The 20,966-nt window shown below is 38.6% G+C and overlaps 3 protein-coding genes across 4 annotated transcripts in view; 1 reads left to right on the top strand and 2 right to left on the bottom strand.

Annotated features, from left to right (window-relative positions):
- LOC131691652 (putative carbonic anhydrase 3) overlaps nucleotides 1-20,966 on the bottom strand; it is a 43,899-nt gene that overhangs the window by 8,866 nt on the left and 14,067 nt on the right. The gene's annotated exons all lie outside the window — the stretch shown is intronic.
- On the bottom strand, nucleotides 7-2,515 carry LOC131691642 (U3 small nucleolar RNA-associated protein 25 homolog). Its single transcript, XM_058978207.1, has one exon. The coding sequence runs from the start codon at nucleotides 2,402-2,404 to the stop codon at nucleotides 125-127; it is 2,280 nt and encodes a 759-aa protein (XP_058834190.1). The 5' UTR covers nucleotides 2,405-2,515; the 3' UTR covers nucleotides 7-124.
- On the top strand, nucleotides 7,548-11,630 carry LOC131691637 (chromosome-associated kinesin KIF4-like). The gene is made up of 4 exons (XM_058978194.1): nucleotides 7,548-8,874; nucleotides 8,936-10,836; nucleotides 10,963-11,330; nucleotides 11,392-11,630. Exons 1-4 carry the CDS (start codon nucleotides 7,728-7,730, stop codon nucleotides 11,459-11,461), a joined length of 3,486 nt encoding a protein of 1,161 aa, XP_058834177.1. The 5' UTR covers nucleotides 7,548-7,727; the 3' UTR covers nucleotides 11,462-11,630.

The raw sequence follows: 20,966 nt of genomic DNA, 5'->3' as shown, positions 1-20,966 counted from the left end.
CCAATCAGCGGGTACGAAATGCCCGACGGAGAGTACATTGATATTTCAAAGAAATGGGAATGAATTGGTGATGTTCGAACGACAAATAAAGTAGATGAAATTTAATTGTAGACTTTATATTTTATTACTTTTGCGTGGTAAATGTATGCGCCGCTTTGGCACTTCCCGCGATTTTAGAAGCCTGTTCGGTTCCTACAATAGCCGAAAGCCGAAGAAGGTCGTACTTCGTATACAGTACCGTCGTCGTCATGGTACTTGCGTCGACCCCGTCCTTTCGATTTTGATACTCATTAGCCATCAAGTTGATCATTTCAGCGTAAAACTGCGGGTAGGTTGGTAGCTGATAAAACACCAGATGTCGGATGCCCTTGATTCGCGGCCGTCGAAAGAAGTGCGAGCGTTCGGAGTAGAGCATAAAATGACTGCTTCCATGGAAGAACATATCCCGAGCTCGAGCTATTTTGGCATCTTTTGAGTACTCGCAAATTTGAACAAAGCTAATTTCTTCCTCTTTAAAGTAGTTTCGTAGGCGTACGTAGTCGAAGTAAGATGGTACATAAATCAGACAGCGAGCCATCGTGATAGAACGAAGCTGGGATAGCAGAACGGTTGTAAAGTGGTGGAACTTGGCATCAAATGATTGCTCCAATGAGCTTACCTCGATGCGGTGGAAAGTTTGCGGTACTTGGATGACGACATGGCGGATAGATCCATTTTTTACAGGATTTGCAACACGAACTTTTCCTCGATAATTGGCACATTTGTTGTTGAAAATTGAACGAAATTCGGGCAAATCGAGAGACGAAAATATCAACGTCTGGCGATAAAAGCGAGACCATCCATTAAGGCACCAGTAGCGAACCCGGGAAAAATCCGTGTGTTCCGTACTTTGTGGTTGCAGGTGAAGGTGATCCATTAAATGGTTGACATGATCCCAATTTTGCGCCAGGCAAATCTCCGTTTGATCCAAAATCAACATCTCAATTGACGATAAAAAGTCATAATCTCTTTGAGATTCGCCTTCAGCACCGATTGTCATTCGCAGTCCCAGCGGAGATGCCAAGATCAGATCCGAATTGTAGTATTTGGTGTACAGCTTCATCGAACTCTTGCTAAACGAAATGCCAATTCGAAAATTATCATCCGTGTTTCCACCAAACGTCTGCTCATAATCCTCCGGCTTTGGATTGTGCTTAGGAAAGTATAACGTTTCTCCTCCGTACTCCGCCTGGAAGCGCTTGTAGTTTGTAATTGCTTTTGAGTCATCTCCGGCAAACAACTGCTTCAAGGTTTCGACAACTTTCAACGCGGAACTGCGAAATGGTACAACAATCAGTACCTTAGGGCGAACCAGTCCTTGATCTCGAAATTCCGGAACGACGCTGGCTAGTTTATTTTCCTTCTTTTTCTGTTTCTTACTACTGACCAACTCGGCTAGTTTCAAATTGTGGTGCAATATCTTCGAGGTTGTCTTAATGATGTGATTCAAAGCGTGAAGGCAATATACGAAACGAATTTCATCTCCATTAGAAATAGTCCTTGCAGGATAATACAGATCCTGATAATTGTTTAACACCGAAAAAATCTCCGCTTGAAGACCTGTGAAAAACGGTTCTTCCAAATGTCGCTGAATCCGTTCTTTCAAGTACAACTTTTTTAGATCCAACTTTTTCACATCCATAGCTTCTGGAATCGTTCCTTCGGAAGCGTAAACTTCGTCATCAGACAAAATGGCAGTACTCTTTGCTTCCGTAATGCGATCTTTGGGAATCTCTACTATAAGATGTCCAATCCGCTTAAAGTTAATCGTAGCTCGGTGCACAATTGGCGGATTAGCCGAAAGAGACTCTAACATCTGAGGGCTAAAGCAATGGCTGACGAAAGCCAAAAAAGGGTCTTCCGTTTCCGGTTCATCCTCAACTTCGTCATCCATTTCTTCGTCAGTTCCGGACTCACTCTCTGCATCGGAACCAACCATCATTTCCTGTTCGTTCGGATCATCCTCTTCCTCATCACTTTCGGTCTCACTTTCCTCACTCTCGATAGCCTCTTCCCTTCGAGCGGCTCCTTTACGACCGCTGTTTAACGTCTTCACCAGCAGCTCGAAGTGATCTTCCTGTTCGGCTTCTTCGCCCTCGCTTTCACTGGAGGCTAATTCCTGCTCTAGCGCTGGTCCATTCATTTTGGTCTTATACTTGCGTTCTGCTTCCTGCTGCCGTTTCAATGCCTCATTTGCTTCCTTACTGCGCTCGATGTGCCTCAGGTTCTTCTTGAAACGGGAAACCGGTGGCCGTTGGGCTCGTTCCTTGCGTCGTTGTTTTTTGACGGCGACCGAAAGGTACTGCTTACCTTTGCCTTTAACACGGTGACCATTATTTTGTTTGCGGTGCTGCTTATTGGCCATGTCTCCGGCGGATGGGAAGGATTTAATCCGGGTAATCGACCGATTCAATAAACACAGTATGAATAAATAAAAATAAACAAATTTCGCATGTGCGCGAACGAGTTTTGACAGTTGGATTTACACTCTAATTTTAAATATTATATTTGAAATGACCATAAAGGGTGCGTGCACAAAGGACGAACTTCGGTTGAAAAATAACGCAATGGTAACGTTACACGTATACGAAAAACTTCCTAAAATTGAGTTCTGTGAACTCATTTTTGGGTATTGCTGTATAAACAAAATTAGGTAAACTGTGTTGAAGGCAATTTCTATTACATCCCGGCAAAAATCACCACTCATTACTATAGATTTTTTATACTCAATTTTGTGTTAAGTACTTAAATTTCAGTAGACTTCACCTAATTTTGAGTAAATCTGAAGAAAAATCAAGATAGGACATAAGTAACATTGAGAGCCTCCATTTGCTTACTTTCTCTTTCGATTATTACAACGTTACTATAACACACGCACTCACACGCTTAACTTTTATGAAAAATGAACTGTATTTCTGCGAGCCGACGAAAACTCAACTGGTTAAGTTTTTTTCAAACCAACAAGACAATTAGGAAATCCCAAATCCTGGACAAAAAAAAACAAAATGTTTGGCCAAAATCACACAAGTACAACATCCGCAGCAAAATCATTTTCGTATATAGGTAGCATATAGCCAAATATTGTATTTTAATAATATAGTCCACTCCTGTAAATCCCATACGAATCACAAAGGACATAAATGTAATGCCATCTGTGAACGAAAAAGGATTTTAATCGCAATAAATAATCATTCTGCGATTAGCGTGCGCCGTAGATTGAAATGTCAAACGGTCCCAAGAAGTATAGAAGAGAAAGGTGGACAAATTTTTCATTTCCTAATGTGTTGGTATTTGGTATCTGAAACCTTGAGTAAGCTGCCAGACCTGCGCAACGTAAGAATCAACAGACGGAAAAAAGTGCTACCAGCCCTGCGCAACGTAAGAATCAATAGTTGGAGCTCAGTGTAGAATATTTCGTGGGTTTATCGGTGTAACTTGTTTTTGCATCAGCTGCATTTTAGGGATACTGCTTTAAACTACCAGAATCTTCTCCAGCTGCGTTAGAAAAAATTATTCCAAATACATGTAAGCAGAGAATGAGCATTTTCGCCAGCGAAATATTTTTCTGTTTCCTTTTTCCTGTAACCTGTGCCTCTTAATGAACTAGTCAGACTATGCAATGATCGTTATCTCATGTTGGTATTAAAATATGATCATTAGAACGAAGTAATGTTGCTTTCTCCTGCTGGAGAGATAAGAAATCCAAAAAAGTTTTCTCCCTAATCTAAGAATGTCGCCACCTCTACTATAATGTATTATATTGTACTAAGAATTGTCATTACGTACTGCAAAATTTACAGTGTACTAGTAACCTTTTGTGCCATGGTGGCGCAAAATTTACAGTGTACTAGTAACCTTTTGTGCCATGGTGGCGCCAGTGTGCCGTCTTTTAAGAAATACAGAAGTGAACCATATTGTTATTTTATAATATTTGATATAGCACTCGAACACAATTCATCGCCAGATTTAACGAAATCGCGATGTGCGATTTTTAGCCCGTTTTAGGGCATGTTCAGGAGTGTTTCAATTCTAAATTCATAATTTTGACAATTCTATAATGTAACACTAAAAATTTTAAAACAAGAAGTTGGCACTTCAGATCGACTGTGTCTAAAGGTGGAGCTTGCAAAATTTTCAGCATATTTTCTGTAGCTAACTGGGCGGCGTGGTTTGACCGAGTCCATCGAGCGCATCCATCTTGGCATCGCGACGCAGCACATTCATAGTCTCGTAATTGTGAATTACCAGCTGCAAAGTGCAACGGTGTTAGGAACCCGGACAGAACGAAACATCGTAATCGATAATCTACTGCATTTACAACAGTTAGTGTTGTTAACAGCAATGTTTATAGTAACATCAACGTTTTTATTTTCAGTACTTCCTTGAATTTTACCTAAAAATGATGCTCTGAGGAGTCCCACTGGTCCGCTTCGTCCAATGTTTTCGGTTTTTACAACATTGGCAAGTAGATAATATAGATAATAAATCTAGTTTAACATTTTCTTTATACAGGCTGGAATGCCGTTTACAGATCCGGATCAGTTTTAGCCAGTGTTGTCTACCACCGAGAGTAGCTAGAAGGCAGTTGATGTAACGATTTAAACACGTTGCTTGCTTTAACATCGGTCGATTGATTGGACATATCCAGAAACATTACCCTAATGGACCATTCCATCACGATCTAGAATAATTAACAGCGATGGTAGATAAAGAGTGCAGAGCAAAACCAAGTGGGATGTTTGGTGACCTTCCGACAAATACCCAGAGTCACGTGTTTATAACTCTATTTCGAAACAATTCCTTTAATATCAATGTCATGTCAAAATGAATACAAAACTGCTCTTGGCCATACTGGAGAATCTTCCGCGATTTGTAGAAATCGATGCAAATGTTGAGAAAATTTAGTATAAGTAGTTAAAATAAGAGATGATAAAAAAGCACGCGATACAGCGCAAATTCGTTAGTTGGGTCACGACTGCGCCCCAACTAGCGAATCGTATCCGTTAATTGGAGCAACTGACAGCTGACAAAAATTACCCAAGGGAAACGCTGATTTTTTGTTTTCTTTCATAAAAAACAAACAGAAATATTTTACAATTCACAAAAGTTGGCTGTTTCCTTCCAGTTTAAAGTTGTTTTTTGTGACAAAGTGTTCTTTTTGCCATCAATTATTTTTTGATAAATTCCTTCACATGAAACAGGAAATGGATACACCGTCGGGAAAAAGCCGATAAAGCACAAACATACTACGTTGCCACTAGCTAAAAAAGATTGGATAATGTGATTGAATACATCAGAGATGACCTTCAAAAGTTACTAAACTAACGTCTCTGTGACACAAACTAATTGATGCTGAATGGAAGAAGCGAAATATTTAACACATTTATTTCACTAAAATCATTCCGAAATATGAATTCAAAAAATAAAATTCCATTGAATTTCAAAGTATGATTTTTTCTGGATCGCCACAGAAATCAACCAATGAACCCCTTGAAATCAATGACATTCAAACGTCAATCGTTTTTGACTTTCAGTTTTGACATAAGAGTGTCTTTTAGTTGGGGCATGCCCCAACTAGCGAACACCCAACTAACGAATTTGCGCTGTAACTCTATTTTGAATCAATTCCTTTAATATCCATGTCATGTCAAAATGGATACAAAACTGCTCTTGGCCATACTGGAGAATCTCCCGCGGAACATTGCAAGGTTTACAAGTGAGTAAAAGTATGATTCAATATTACCGTGACTGTTAGGATTTTTGTGAATTTTTCATGCTGACAAGATTTTACGCTGTCTCCGGAGAATTGGTCACTTATCGTGCTGAAACTTGAATAAAAGGCGGTAAGTTCCCATGCGATATGAGAAAATTTAGTATAAGTAGTTAAAATACGAGATGATAAAGAAGCATGCGATCCTCTGAAAGGATTTCATATGTTAGTACACAGAAACATCTAAAGGCTATAATAAAAATAAATAAGGGCCGATTTCTTCACCCTCGCTTAGCGCTTAAGTCAGGTTTAAACGTACTGATGAACCTGGTTTAACCCTTAAATGCGCAATGTTTTAAAACAACATTGCGAAAACCATCTCATAATTATCATAGAAACGTAATAAAACTGTGGGACAATTTTCAGAAAATTTGAAAAAAATTGGTTTGCGCCTTTAAGGGTTACAAGTTAAGCGAGGGTGAAGAAATCGGCCCTAAAGCATTATTTTTAAATCACAATCATATTGAGAAAAAACAGGGGAAAAAGTAAAATTGTAATAATGTAAAGCAACGTTTAGGTTTCCAAAATCTACAACAGAATAACATCATAAATCATCATAATTGATTTCAGAATGTGTGGAAAAAAACCGATTTTTCATTGTTACATCGCTTTTTTCGATGTAAAAATCGAGTTTACAATGAATTTGAATGTAGAAACAACAAATTTGATTATATGTTCATTGTACATTTTCCAATACATCTAATTCTTTTACATCGTTTTTCCTTGTGATGTAACAATAAAAATTACTGTATCCCCGTTATACATTTCTATTAGGGTTATAATGCTTATTGGTTACTTGGGAAGTGAGCTTGTTTACATAGTGTTAAACCGAGGGGCAAGCACTAGCAGGTTTGCGTGCGTCGTATTGAGAATTCCGTATTTTGAATATAATTAAAGTAAGCAATGAAAGTATTTAAAAATACTTCTGTTGTACTTAATATGGTACTTAATAATAATGTCGTACTGAAAATATTTAAAGTACATCTTGACGGTAATTAAAATAAAATTGTCTGAAAACTGTGCTTCTAAAGTTTCAGGTTTTCGTATGTTATATTTGCAATAAGGTTTTTACATAAAATTGCACTACCATCCCATAAGAAATACATTGCGACGACTCGTGCGCCGAATAGCGCTACGAATCTCGCTGCGACGAAACCCGAATAACAAAACCATGATTTTCACTGTGACAGTACAGTAATTTTACAATAATTTACAGTAAGTTTTAGTGTTATGCTAAAATACAAAAACAGTCAACTTTAACGTTTTTACAGTAAATTTCAATGTAAAATAGACTTTTACAGTGAAAAATGGGGGTGGTTATGTATCTTAACATTAAAAAAATCAATTTTTCTCCATACATTTTTTTCTGGAAAGCAGTAAAATTTAATGTGAATGCACTGTATCAGTTTTTTTTTATGAACAGTGAAATTTATTGTTACATGAAATTTTATTGTAAATCTACTGTGAGAACTTGGCATCGAACAAAGCTGAACAGTAATAACCATAATATTTATTATTTTATGATTGTTTGTAGGGTAAATGCTATTGTAAAATTCTATCCGCGAAAGCAATCGTCGCGTCTCCTTTGGAAAAGCACGGACAATATTTTTTCAATAATGCAAATTTGACTGTGTAATACGTTAAAAATAGCTATATTTAAATTGCAGTGTACGTAACGTTTGGAAAACGTTCCCCTCTTGTGAAGGGCCTTTACTGTAAAATTAAACTGTAACCGCCATTCTGCATTTTCATATAAATTTTTCCACGCTACCGTTCTGTTTCAAGTTTCTATCCGTTATTTTGAAAAACAAAAATGTTTTAATACTTATCTTTCTCGATAGTGAGTTTATTTTTCGAACAAAAGTACTGTGATTAAGTTGTGATTTTGAATTTCGGTTCGCTAATTCCCACAACGGTGATGGCGAACCCAACGGCAGATTCGGTTAAGGTTGCCGTTCGTATACGGCCCTTGAGCAGTCGGGAGCAGGATCGAGGTTGCCGGATAGTTGTTGATCAACCGAATACGTCGGAACAGCAAGTTGTTATTGGAAACGGCATCAGCGGAAAACCGGAGGCGTTCACGTTTAATTATGTTTTTTCGCCGGAAGATAACCAGGAGCAGCTATACGAGAATGCAGTTCGTCCGCTGTTGCAAAAGTTGTATGCTGGGTATAATGTTACAATTCTGGCGTATGGACAAACTGGTTCGGGGAAAACTTTTACAATGGGCACTAATTTCGATGGAGAGAAGGATTTGACAATGGGCGTAATCCCAAGAGCTATTTACGACATCTTTGAAAGGATCGAGGAGACGGACGTTGATGTTAGTATCAGCTGTTCGTTCATGGAATTGTATCAGGAAACTTTGTACGATCTGCTGTCGAAGAAAGGCAGCCGGGAGGAGAGAGTGGTTGATATACGGGAATCGAACAATCAGATTGTGATTCCGGGACTGACTGAAGTTCCAATCAGTTCAGCGAACGATACTTTTGAGGCTCTGATGTTAGGTTCACAGGAACGAGCGGTCGCTTCAACGGCGATGAATGCCGTATCTAGCCGAAGTCACGCGATTTTTACCATTAATCTAACCAATCGGTCGAAAGGTGAAAAACCTACGGTTACAAACAGCAAGTTTCACCTGGTAGATTTGGCCGGATCGGAGAGACCTAAAAAAACTCAAGCCACCGGAGAGCGATTCAAGGAAGGAGTCAAAATCAATCAGGGTCTGCTGGTGCTAGGGAATGTTATTTCGGCGTTGGGTTCTTCTGGAGGACCACTTGGTCATGTGCCGTACAGAGAATCGAAACTAACACGCCTGTTACAGGATTCACTTGGTGGTAATTCTGTCACATTAATGATAGCTTGCGTTTCGCCGGCCGATTATAACTGCGAGGAAACGATCAATACCCTGCGATATGCGAATCGAGCGAAGAACATTCGAAATAAAGCCGTGGTCAATCAGGATCCAAATCAGGCAGAGATTCGTCGGTTAAATGCTGTTATACAGGAACTACGGTTGGAACTGTTGTCCGCGACTACTGGAAAGGAGAATGTTGCAGGGGAAGGTAAGATTTAATGAGTCTGTTTTCTGCAAGAAGATTTTAAAGGGTAGTCTATTTTTTTTAGCAAACCGTCCTTCAACGGCTCCAGAAAAAACTATATTCCGGTCTAATAGCGGCGATCAATTGTTAAATGCGACAATCACTTCAGCTGAGGCTATGCGAAGGGAACGTGAAATGTCGGAAAAGATTCGTACTCTTCAACAGCAACTCCAGTCGGCACTGCAGGATTTGGCCACGGATCAGCTGCGTACCATTTCGATGGAAAAGATTATCGAAGAGTTGGAAATTTTGCTGGCAAATAGCCCAGACAGTGATCTGAAACAGGAAATTCAAGCGATTCTGCTCGGATACAAGGAGGAAACGGCTTTGATCAGAATCGATGCTCATCAAACCGAGTCGATGCTACATTCGGCATCTGAAGATTTCCAGAATCGGTCCGATACGCACACCCAGAAGCAGATGAAGATTAGGGAGGAACTGCGGCAGTTAACCAAGGAACTAGAACTGAAGGAGGAACTGCATCGAAAGTGTTTGGGTAACATTTCCAATATGACTTTCACGGTGAACTCCAGCTGCTGTAGTAGCGATGAACTACTGGGAGAATACGAGGTCAAGATTAAGGAACTGGAAAAGCAGATTGAAGAGTTGAATAATCAACTCAACACAACCAAGGTAGTTGACAAAAAGAGTAAATTAGCGGAGGAGCGACGGAAGAAGGTTCAGCAGCTGGAAGCAGAACTAGCAGCGATGCGGAAACAAAGCGTACAGCAGGCTAAGTTGCTTCAGATGAAGGAGAAGGACACAAAGAGAATTGAGAACCTCAGCAAAGAAATCCAAGCGATGAAGGCAATGAAAGTCAAACTTGCCAAGGCAATGCGTGCTGAGAGTGAAAACTTTCGTCAGTGGAAAATCAACCGAGAGAAAGAAATCTGCCAACTACGCGAGAAAGACAGGAAGTTAAAGAATGAAATGGTCCGTCTTCGGACGACCCACGACAAACAGCAAAATGTTCTTAAACGGAAAGTGGAAGAAGCGCAGGCTGTGAATAAACGTTTGAAGGATGCCTTGGAACGGCAGAAGAAAGGTCAAGAGCAACGAGCAGCGAAAACTATTGGTAAACCGGTTCGAGGAGCTGATATTTCTTCCTGGATTGATCACGAACTGGAATTAATTCGTTCGGTGAAGGACGCTTCGATCACACTCAAAACATTGATGGATGATCGCGCTCTGCTGAATTCAAAACTTCGCGAAATGAAAAGTGACCCGGAGAAACACGACGAAGACGATATCAAACAGCAGGAGCATGACCTAGAACTACGAAATGCACAAATTTCCGATATTCAGCAAAAAATTCTTTCCATCGATGTCGACTCTAAGCAGAAAGCAATTCTCGAGGGTATTCCGACGTTTCCGGAGGCAAAACAAGCCATCAAAAAACTACTGACAGTATTTGCGGAAACGCAAGAAGATGCAGCAAAGGCCCGCCATCAGCTGGTGGACGTTCGACTGTCGGTTGAATGTCTGGAAGAATCGAACCGTGGACTTATTGCTGAACTTGCCGAAACCAAGCAACGCTTCGCTAACGAAACCAACGAGCTTGCCAAAATGTACGAGGAAAAATTATCGATGTTGCTCATGTCCAAACAGAAATACGCTCGCCAGTCGCAGGAAACGGCCGTCACGTGCGATTCGATCCTTCAGGAAGCGAGTGATCGGATGGAGAAACTTCGTCAGGAGCTGGACTCGATGAAGGAGATGAATTCGATGCTGACGAAGCAGCTGGAGGAAGCTAACAGCAATCGGGGTCGTCGTGTGCGGAATAGTGCCAAGTCGGCGGCACAGGTGGCGATATACGAGAGTGAAGAATTTGAGGAAGAGGAGGAGGAAGATACCGATCCGGTGGGTGAATCAGATCTGGAACGGGATCCTGACTTCCGTGCGACACCGCTTAAAAAACGCAAGAAGGTGAGTTTGTAGTAAATGTGCATGATTAGTTGTCTAACACCCGGCTCTGTTTTGTAGTTTCTCAAGATCCCATGCGTTGGAAGCTCGTCAAGCATTTAAACTTTTATTTTTCAAATCTAATTCCAGTCCACTAGCGTACGCGAATTGGCCATGAAAAAATCCATTCTCGGCGGTGGTGGCCACAATCGAAGTAATCAGAGTCACTGCAGTTGTGCTTCCACCTGTTCCACCAAACGGTGCGGTTGCAAGAAACTTGGCGAATTTTGCAGTGATACTTGTCGATGTCCAACCGGGTGCGTGAATAGGAAAATAGACGAACTGGGAGATGATGAGGAAGAAGAAGGGTCCACTTTCGAGACGGCCAACGAGTCTCAGCCGGGAAGGGAGGATAACAAGGAGAACATTCCCAAGGAGCCGGCGGCGTTTCTCGAGAAACGCAAGTCGCAGGACGATAGTGACGAGGGCGTAGAAAATCTATCGCCTAAGAGAGTGAAGTATGTGCTGTTTTCCCCAAAAGAAATATATTTGTTTACTAATAATGAATTGTTCTTTCAGACACGACATTCTGACGCCTACCTACGTGTACTCTGTGAAGAAGCGGAAGCCACTGCTGGATGACATGTAGGTTTTGGGTGGCTTGGGTTGGCGAGAAACAAGACTTAATCCATCCGTGCATCATCTTCCACATTCATAATTATTGTACTTGACTATCCTTTTTATCGTGCGACATCCAGTCGTAATTGTTCTATATTTAATGACTTTTGTTTTAAATAAAAATAATCGTTTTATTTTCGGTGGCCTAAGGTTATCTATTGTTAACTTTATTAATACGCGATGTGGTTGAACGGAGTCAAGGCTTTGTACGGTATGCATAATACGCGAGATGGTAGATTCAAAGATAAACCTGGACGACCTTGTCCAAGTTTTAGAAGATCAACAGTAAGGCCTCATGTCAGAACCCACTTGATTCCAACGATACGAATCTAATCAGCTACGATTCCAGAATCAAGTGAAGACAACCCTTGGATCTCTACGCGGCTCTACAAAATCAACCGTACCACAATAGCTAAGTTAGACGAACTAGGTATCCACGAACAACTTCTTTGCTGGTTTCGTTTCTATCGCGATGAAAGGCATTTAACATCAGTACACTGAGGATACTGCACTTATGAATATCATAACTTAAATCTTATGAGCTAGTTGATTTTCACATTTCTAATATTTTTATAGTTGTCGTATGTTTCTCATAGCATGTACATAAACTTCATTTACTCGCATTATAAAATGTATACGTTAGACGTGTAAATTTCATACGTGAGTGCAATGAAATTCAAAGTTGCATCTTGTGTGAAGAAAATTATAAGAAGCACGTATAAAACATATACAGTGCAGAGGAAAATGGCGTCCGCTGAGGATTTACTGGCAGACCTTCCGATTCCGGCTAGTGCGTTGCAAATATTCGAAGGTATTTTTAATAAAAGTGTTACTGTTTTAATTGTGCATATCATACATGTGGAGTATTCCATTTTGATTCGCAGAGTGTGGAGTAGATACAACCGCCCTTATTTCATGGACAAAAGATAAAATATACGAAGCTCTGTCGCAGTCAGACCCTGATTGGAATATTGATGTGATTTGGGGATGGATTTCAAGCTGGCGGAGTCGTAATGTAAGAATTATTCATTCATTTTTCTAATATAATTGTAATCATATTGTACTTTCATTTAATACTTTCAGGATCTGGACGGCGCGGTGATTATCTACGAAAAAAGCAGTAATTTGTTGTCTGACGAGAACCCGGAAGACGAAAATACTCCTGAGACACCGGAAGACAAAATTGAACCAGGGGAAATAGTTAAAGAGGTTAGTAATATGACAATAGAAGGAAACCCATTTGTCCGGCTGGAAATGTTAATGCATTTTACCTACAGGACAAACTGAATGATACCCAAGACACGGAAGAAGAACAGACCGATGCTCAAAACGTTACTCACATCGAGTCCACGATAGATGATGCGATTTTCTCGCCGGAAACCCAACCTAGAACACATCCCGAATCTGGGAGAACGATCCTACCGGAAAACAAAGCGAGGGCCCACCGTGAAGAGCCAGAATCTTTTCTAGACACCAAAGACGAAACGGGAACAAACGATACTGCTGATAACGCTGATGAAAACTCCGAGCTTGCTGCTGAAGTGGTACGTTAAATAAAACAATATTATTTTCAATTTCATTTTAATAGCTTTTTCTTGTTTTCCACAGCATTCTAATTATTACTTTACTTCAAAATCACTTGAAGACCTTTTGCGGGAAACAGTGATTGGTTCTAAGATCCTGAAAAACATCGGAAACAATCTGGAATTGTCAGAAGCCAGTAAAAAGTTTTTGACCGATGTCATTGCGAGGCAACATCTCAAAAGAAAAAAGAAAACCACCGCCGAACAGTTGAACATTTATGCGGATGTTATCATCGGACTTTTTCCAAACGAAACGAAGGTAGAATGTATTGATAATACCACATTTAAAACTTACTCCAAATTTTCTTGTTTTATTAGGCGACATACTTTATCTCCAAAGATAAAGGCAATCCTGGAGGTAAGCTTTATAGCAGGATTAATTATCTTAGACAGTCTGAGCGCAAAAGAGAGAGAGAAGAAGATGAGCATCTGAGCGGTGCTGAAAAAGCCAAATGTATGGTAATTGAAATACCACACGAAGCCATCAGCGCTCTAGACTGGCTCCAATTAAATAACTCACCGTGGTCAACTGTAATTACACAATGGGAACAGTCGTTTGACGCCAGGAAAGAGAGCTTAAGAAAAAATAACCAAAGCTCTAAAATACTTCAAACGTTTCCTCATTTGTATTCGAAATATGGATATCAGCTGGTACGCACCTTATTTATAATTAATCGGTTAATTTTTTATACTAATTTACTATTTTTCATTACATAGATGGATTCAGATTTTAGGCTACTTGGATTTAGAACGGCATCTTGTGGCCTGAATAAATGGGAGCAAATTATCGATCCTATCGGATGCTACATTGCTAAAAATGCAAAGGATCCATCAGCAAAATCAATCATTCGAACAATTCAAAACACAAAGCTGTCTTCAGGTAACTCAAATGTTCAAGAAGTTTTAATGGTTTTCATCACGAATATTTCTTTAAGCAGATTTGCGCTTACCGGCTGTCTTGCTTGGTTTGAACACCGTCCTTGTTCCTGTGAAGGCAGCTTCAGGATTCAAACCTACTATTGCGACTGCTCAAGACGATACATTGCTATTTTGCAAGACAAATGAAGATGCACAAGTAGCTTTGGAAAAGTTACGAGACCAATGGGATGAGCAAGGAACGCCAGTGACGGCCAAGCTTATAATTTTTGGAGAAGAAAACAATAATGTATCGGGAAATTGTCTGGTAGCTTATAAGGACTTACGGTACAATCTACAAAACATCGCTAGAGGCATAGATGTACTCATCAAACTGACTGTCGTTCTTGGCTTGCCAACTTCAAAAATCTCTAAATTGGTGTGGCTCTTCGTGCAAAAGCATGTGTACGAAATAGATTGCACAAGCACTTATGTTTGCATTGCCAAGCTGTCTGCATATTTAACCGCCAATCAACAATCATGTTCGTCGAATGCTGCATCGAAAGCTGTATAATCCGGTTTGATTCTGCCGAAAAGCTGCTGAAACATCTAACAGTCGAGCATAGAACACCTGCAAACTACAGATATCCATGTAGCTATCCTGGGTGTCCACAAACAGAGCCGTCTTAAGACCACTCGGGGCCCCTGGGCACCACTGAGCTGAGGGGCCCCTATAATTCAACAGGTATAAATTGCTGTAGAGTAGGATGATCTAAAAATGATCCCCAGCATCAGGGAACCATCAACATCACTTTGAGATTTATTAAACTATGTGAAAGTATTAAAATACTATTGAAATCAAAATATATGGAGAAATAATTTTATGTTTCCATCATTGTAATTGTCCAGGTACGGTCAAAAAACGGAAGATAATTTTGATAGATCTTAAAAAGATATTAGCATTTCTGACCAATTTGACCGAAATTGGCAAATGTCCTAACACACTATATGCGGTTGCGGGAGTTCGAACTCAGGTGAGCTGCGTATAGAGTTGCGTTATTTGTTTCCCATATGATATAATCTGACCTTCATTGATTTAAGTCTAAGACGATGTTTGACACTGAAGAGTGCCTCCGTCAATAATGAGGGATGATGGAGTAAGGCGGGTTAAACGTCAACACTACAATGTCGACGATTCATTCTATAATTGTCCTTACACTATGACAATCTAGGAAAAAAATTTTAGCAATATTTAGCCAATAAAATCCTATTTGTTAATAGATGACGACTACGCGATTTTCAAAAGTTACATTGATTCGTATAATGTTGTTCTCAATTTCTTACTGTTCCTGATATGATGCAGCTGGATAAAGTCAATTGCCAGCTTTATAAAAAAGCCACATTTTTTCAAACATGATTCAACTACATTTACAGATGACAATATTGAATATTGCAGCCATTGAAACCAATCGATTTTATGTCAAATCAAATTGTGCGATTAGAGGTTCATCCATTTTAGATATTCGCATTTTTCACTGCAGAAATAGAACGATTCTTTGAAATAGTGTCTCTTCCTGCAAAAATTGTTGGTGAAGTAGATTTTTGTTACATATTCTGACAGAAGTTTTGTGCTTTCTTTTGTAGTAAACGGTTCTGAGAGGCTCAGTACAGAAAGAGACCAAAGGAAAAAAAATAATAACAATAATTATGTTGCGTTTCGGCTTCGCCTCATCAGAAACCGACACTAACACATTGTCGGAATAGATTAGCGCCGGCTTGACGCAACATAGTATGAAATAAGGATTTGTACCCTCTTGTACAAAGACTGGTTTTTACCAACAAATTTTCACCCTAGTGAGAAATTTTGGTTTTTACCAAATTTTCCTCCTTAGGGTGAAATATAGCATAGTGCTTTCGCATAGGCCTGCTAAGCCAAGACAAGTTTCGGCTTCACTTGTGTCTCATCGGCATAAACAGAACTTCTGCTCGAACGGGACATCACGTTTGATCAGTCGTTTGATTGAAACACATAGTGTGTTTTAGTTTTAAGGGATTTGCGTCAAGCCGGCGCTAATCTATTCCGACAATGTGTTAGTGTCGGTTTCTGATGAGGCGAAGCCGAAACGCAACATAGTATGAAATAAGGATTTGTGCCCTCCTGTACAAAGACTGGTTTTTACCAACAAATTTTCACCCTAGTGAGAAATTTTGGTTTTTACCAAATTTTCCTCCTTAGGGTGAAATATAGCATAGAACAATAATTAGCTCTTTCACCTTTCGAAAGTACAAATATTCAATACCTTCATTGTTACTTAAACAAATAAACATAGCAAAACATCGAAATTACTCGAACCAATTAATATGAGCAACACAATTCATTTCAATAATTCATTACCACAACTTTTAGGAGATCATTCATAATCAGATATGCAACCATCTACCAACGAAGCTCATCAAAGATGACAATCATATGCTATATCACTTAGAATGCAATATTATATAAAATGTAAACTCAAGCATAAATGAACAAAAAATTGAATTTAAAAACATCATTTCAATACCAGTCGAAATAGGAAACACATGGAATGTATGCTGCACAAATCCTCGACTATCTACGGAATACGTTTCATTTGAGCCAGTATATTCTGATTCCTAATTTTGACGGCCTAAAATATTTTTGATAGGGCGGATTGTCGTACAAAAATAACATAATTGGTACTGTACCAGATTACGACGGCATAGCGGAGAATACCTAATCTGGCCGCGAAAGTATATTGAGACCTAAAGAAGTCCAGGATTCATTTTTAGAGGTTTTCATGTAGCTTTGTCCATTCACACACATACACTGAATTCGCATCGGCAATTTTCCAACAGCTGTGTAGTCAGCAAATTTAGAAACTGAAATCTCAGCAAAGTGAGATTTGTTTGCTGATTTTCGGTGAAATATTTTGCGAGTATCAGCTATCAAACGTCACTTTTACTGAGATCTCAAAAAATTGTTTACTGAGATCTCAGCTGTTGAGATTTCGGCAAAAGATGCGAAAAAAGCTGAGATGCGGCAGAAAAAATTACGTGTACAATCCCTGATGTAATGAAGAAATGAAAATTTGCCACATGCGCTTATCGCTTGCCAAACAAGGATTGTGTACCGAATTTCGACATCTTTCTATTCCACTTTCTGTACAGCTTTCTTGTAAAAATTTTTCTACCTTGTTGTTTGCCGCTCCTGGTTGGAGTCTTTCGAACTTTCTATATGTTGTAGAAAACATTTCATTGTTTTTGCTCAAAATGAATTGAAACTTGAATCGAAATGTTGGGCTGACGTTTGAATTGGTTCAATACCATCCTAGTCATGCAGTACCTCGTTTCCTGCCGCTACCATAACTTCGTTTGATGGTCTGATGCTCTTAAAATGTGACATGGCACATGGGTTAAGGTGCAATGTGCCAATACGAGCAACTGATCCATTATTACTCACACGCCATAGAGTTGCAAACAATTGAATGCTACTATTTTTTTTGGAACAAAGCCTTCAGAATGATTCTAATTCACCCTAAGTTGGGGGCCCCTAAAAGCCCGGGGCCCCTGGCCCTGGCCCAGTGTGCCCATGCGTAAAGACGGTACTGTCCACAAACGTTCAGTAAAATCTATAATTTTAAGCGACATTTGAGAAATCATAAATTTGATCCAGGCGAATCTAATACGTTACCTGGTAATGAAGATATTTGCGAAGCTACACTCACAGTCGAAAGTGAACCGAATAATAAAATGCAAAGAAATGAAATCAATAAACATGAAGGAGAAGCTAGTATAACAAACAAATTGTTCACTGTTCAAAAATCTGCTACCGATTTCACTTTAAGCATGCACAACAGCAAAAACTTTTCAAGACAAGACGTTCAACATATTCATAACGAAACTCAAAAGCTTTGCAGTAGTTTTGCTGATCAAATCGAAAACTTACATGTTAGTACAAGTAATCCTGAAATGCTACATCAGCTTTCCGCATGTCTCTCCAGTATGAGAACAGCTTTTAATTTCATTGACAGTGACTACAAATTATTCAACTACCTTAAAACAATAGGCATCTTTAGGTATCCCTTGGTTATAACGATGAATAACGACAACTGCACAATACCAGAAGAATTTCAAATAGATAACTATGACAGAAAATCTTGCTTAGTGTTGAATGATATTGAGTTTCAAATAAAAATATTTTTTGAACATCATACTATATTGACAGAAACAATTGAAAACACTAAAAACCTGGAAAATTCAAAAAGCATGAATCATTTCCTCAATGGTAGAATTTGGCAAAAAGTCAAACAAAAATATGTAAACGATAAAGATCTTGATCATGTTATACCGATTTGGCTATATTGCGATGAATTCGAAATTAACGATACTCAAAGCTCCCATCATAAGGTCGACTCTGTATGTGGCATTTACTACAATTTCCCTTCACTTCCTGAAAAATATAGTTCAAGAATTTGCAACATTTTTGTGGCTGGCTTTATCAGAAAAATAGTTATGAATAAAGTTGGCATCAACAAACTAGTGGAAAAGATAGTGAGCATTTTTAGAAAAATTGAAGAAGAGGGAATTCTTATGCATATCCAGGGTAAGCAAATCAAAGTAAGATTCGTTCTCACGATGCTCCAAGGGGATAATCTCGGAATCCATACTCTTCTTCTCTTTTCTGGTAGTTTCAATGCTACATTCTATTGTCGATTTTGCCGTAGACCAAAACAGGAACTTCAAAAAGATGACAAAGAATACGACAGAAGTCTGAGAACTATTGAAAATTACAATGAAGATATCTTAACAAATAAACAGTCAGAAACTGGAATAGTAGGACCATCAGAATTTAATAAGTTGCCATCATTTCATGTCATAGAAAATACCTATGTAGATGCTATGCATGACATTTACAGTAATGGTGTTTGTAAATATGGCTTCACTGCAGCTTTACATAATTTCATTTATGAAAAACGATACTTGTCACTTTCCGATTTAAACACCCGCATCAACATTATTGGAAAAACATCATTGGAAGTTGGTATGCGCCGAATGCCTGTTATAACTGAAACCTACGATACAAAAAATAAGTCCAAATCGGTTGTTCTAAGATTCACATCTGATGAAATGCGATCTTTTTGTAACAACTTTAGCTTCATTGTAGGACCATATATACCACCACATGACCCTGTCTGGAATTTTTGCACCACACTCATCAAACTGATAGATGTTATTATGAATAGAACTTTTACCGAATATGACCTGAAAGAATTAGAAAATTTAGTTAAGGAACATAATCATTTATATTTACAAATATTCGATAAGCATTTAAAGCCTAAGCAGCACTTTTTGGTGCATTATTCTAAAGTTATTAGAAACAGTGGACCTATCTATCGGATGATGTGCTTCCGAAATGAAGCTAAACACCAAATTTTTAAGGAGTATGCTCATATCATTACGTCTCGCAGTAACATAGCGTATTCGTTGTGCATAAAATCATGTTTGCAGTTTGCATATTATGTAAACAACAACTCGTTTGTTGAGTCACACGTTGAAGGAAGTTTCATAGAACAGATATTAAAATTTAGACCGTATTGGAATAAAATCATTTCATGGCCTTTCAGTACCGAAGGTACAGTCAGTTTGACTTCTTGTAAAATTAATGGTATTTCTTACAACATTGGTCAATTCTTAACGAGAACAGAAAACACTACAGTTAATTTATTCGAAACTGAGGAATTTCTAAGGCACAACGACGACGTTTACGCTATATGTAGACAATGGATATGCGAAAATTATAATCCACACTACGTAGCACTAGAAGCCATAAGGCGTACCGATGATTTGACGCTCATTAAATGAGATTCGATTGATGGTCCACCCTTCACCATACATTATGTAGATAATAAGCATTTATTCAGATTCAAAAAGGTTTTCGTGTAGGAATATTAAATATAACAAACAACATTAGCATGTAAATAAATGTATTAAATAACTAAATTTATTGTCATTATTTAATATAGTTGAAAAGTTACTACCCTTATTTCATTTTCAAAATTGATGAAATTTACAAGAAAATGTTACGATTTTCATTACTCATTAAAATGATGTTCATATGAACTGCTTAGGATTTTCATACTTCCATAGTAATATTTTCATACGTTGAACTTTATGAAAAGTATGTAGACGCGGTATGATATCCATAGTAGACTCTTTGAATGAAAAAACTTCATTCATAGTTCAGAACTATGATTTTCGCAAGAAAAACTTGTGGCGAAAAATCAAAGTATATTCGTATGATTTTCGTAGGTGCATTATCCTCAGTGTATGAGAACTATCCATCTGTACCATTTCTCGCCTCATCCAGCATCCCACAAGGAAGTCACCTCGGCCCAGTAATATTTCTCCTCTATTTTAGTGACATCAATATCAAACTATAAGGACCCCACTTTTTCTTCGCCGACAGCATGAAGGTTTTTTTTATTGAGATATGCAAATAATAAAGAGGGTAATAGATTTCTTGAGGATAGTTTTCTTCAAGAAATCTTTTCCAAGCAGATAGTTTCTCCGTGAAAACCTTCACCAAGAGAAAATGGAACCTTTCCAAAAATACTAGAGTTTTAACCACCATCCAGCAAACCAAAAATAAAACTTCAATTTCGAAATAGTAAAAATTTTGGTTTTACTGGATGCTGGTTTCACCTCCAGTATTTTCGGCAAGGTTTTAGTTTCTCTTGGTGAAGGTTTTCATGGAGAAACTATCCGCTTGGAAATGATTTCTTGAAGAAAATTATTCTCAAGAAATCTTTCTATTCGCACCGTTATTATTTTTAGATGGTTGGTTGAAGATTTTTCGGTGAAAAATTTTCTTACGGGGTTCTACCCGTTTTGTACTGCATAAATCTTAACAGGTTATGGGTCCAGATTCGCATTGAGCTCGTATGTCTGTTTCACCCATAGTTTTCTGTTGAACATTTGCAGAGTTCTGAATTGGCATTTCGAATCTTTGTTTTGAAAATA

This window comes from Topomyia yanbarensis, chromosome 1, assembly GCF_030247195.1.
Source record: "Topomyia yanbarensis strain Yona2022 chromosome 1, ASM3024719v1, whole genome shotgun sequence".
Lineage (NCBI taxonomy): Eukaryota > Metazoa > Arthropoda > Insecta > Diptera > Culicidae > Topomyia > Topomyia yanbarensis.
The sequence above is the reverse complement of the archived record's forward strand: the minus strand, read 5'-3'. Positions and strand labels throughout refer to the sequence as shown.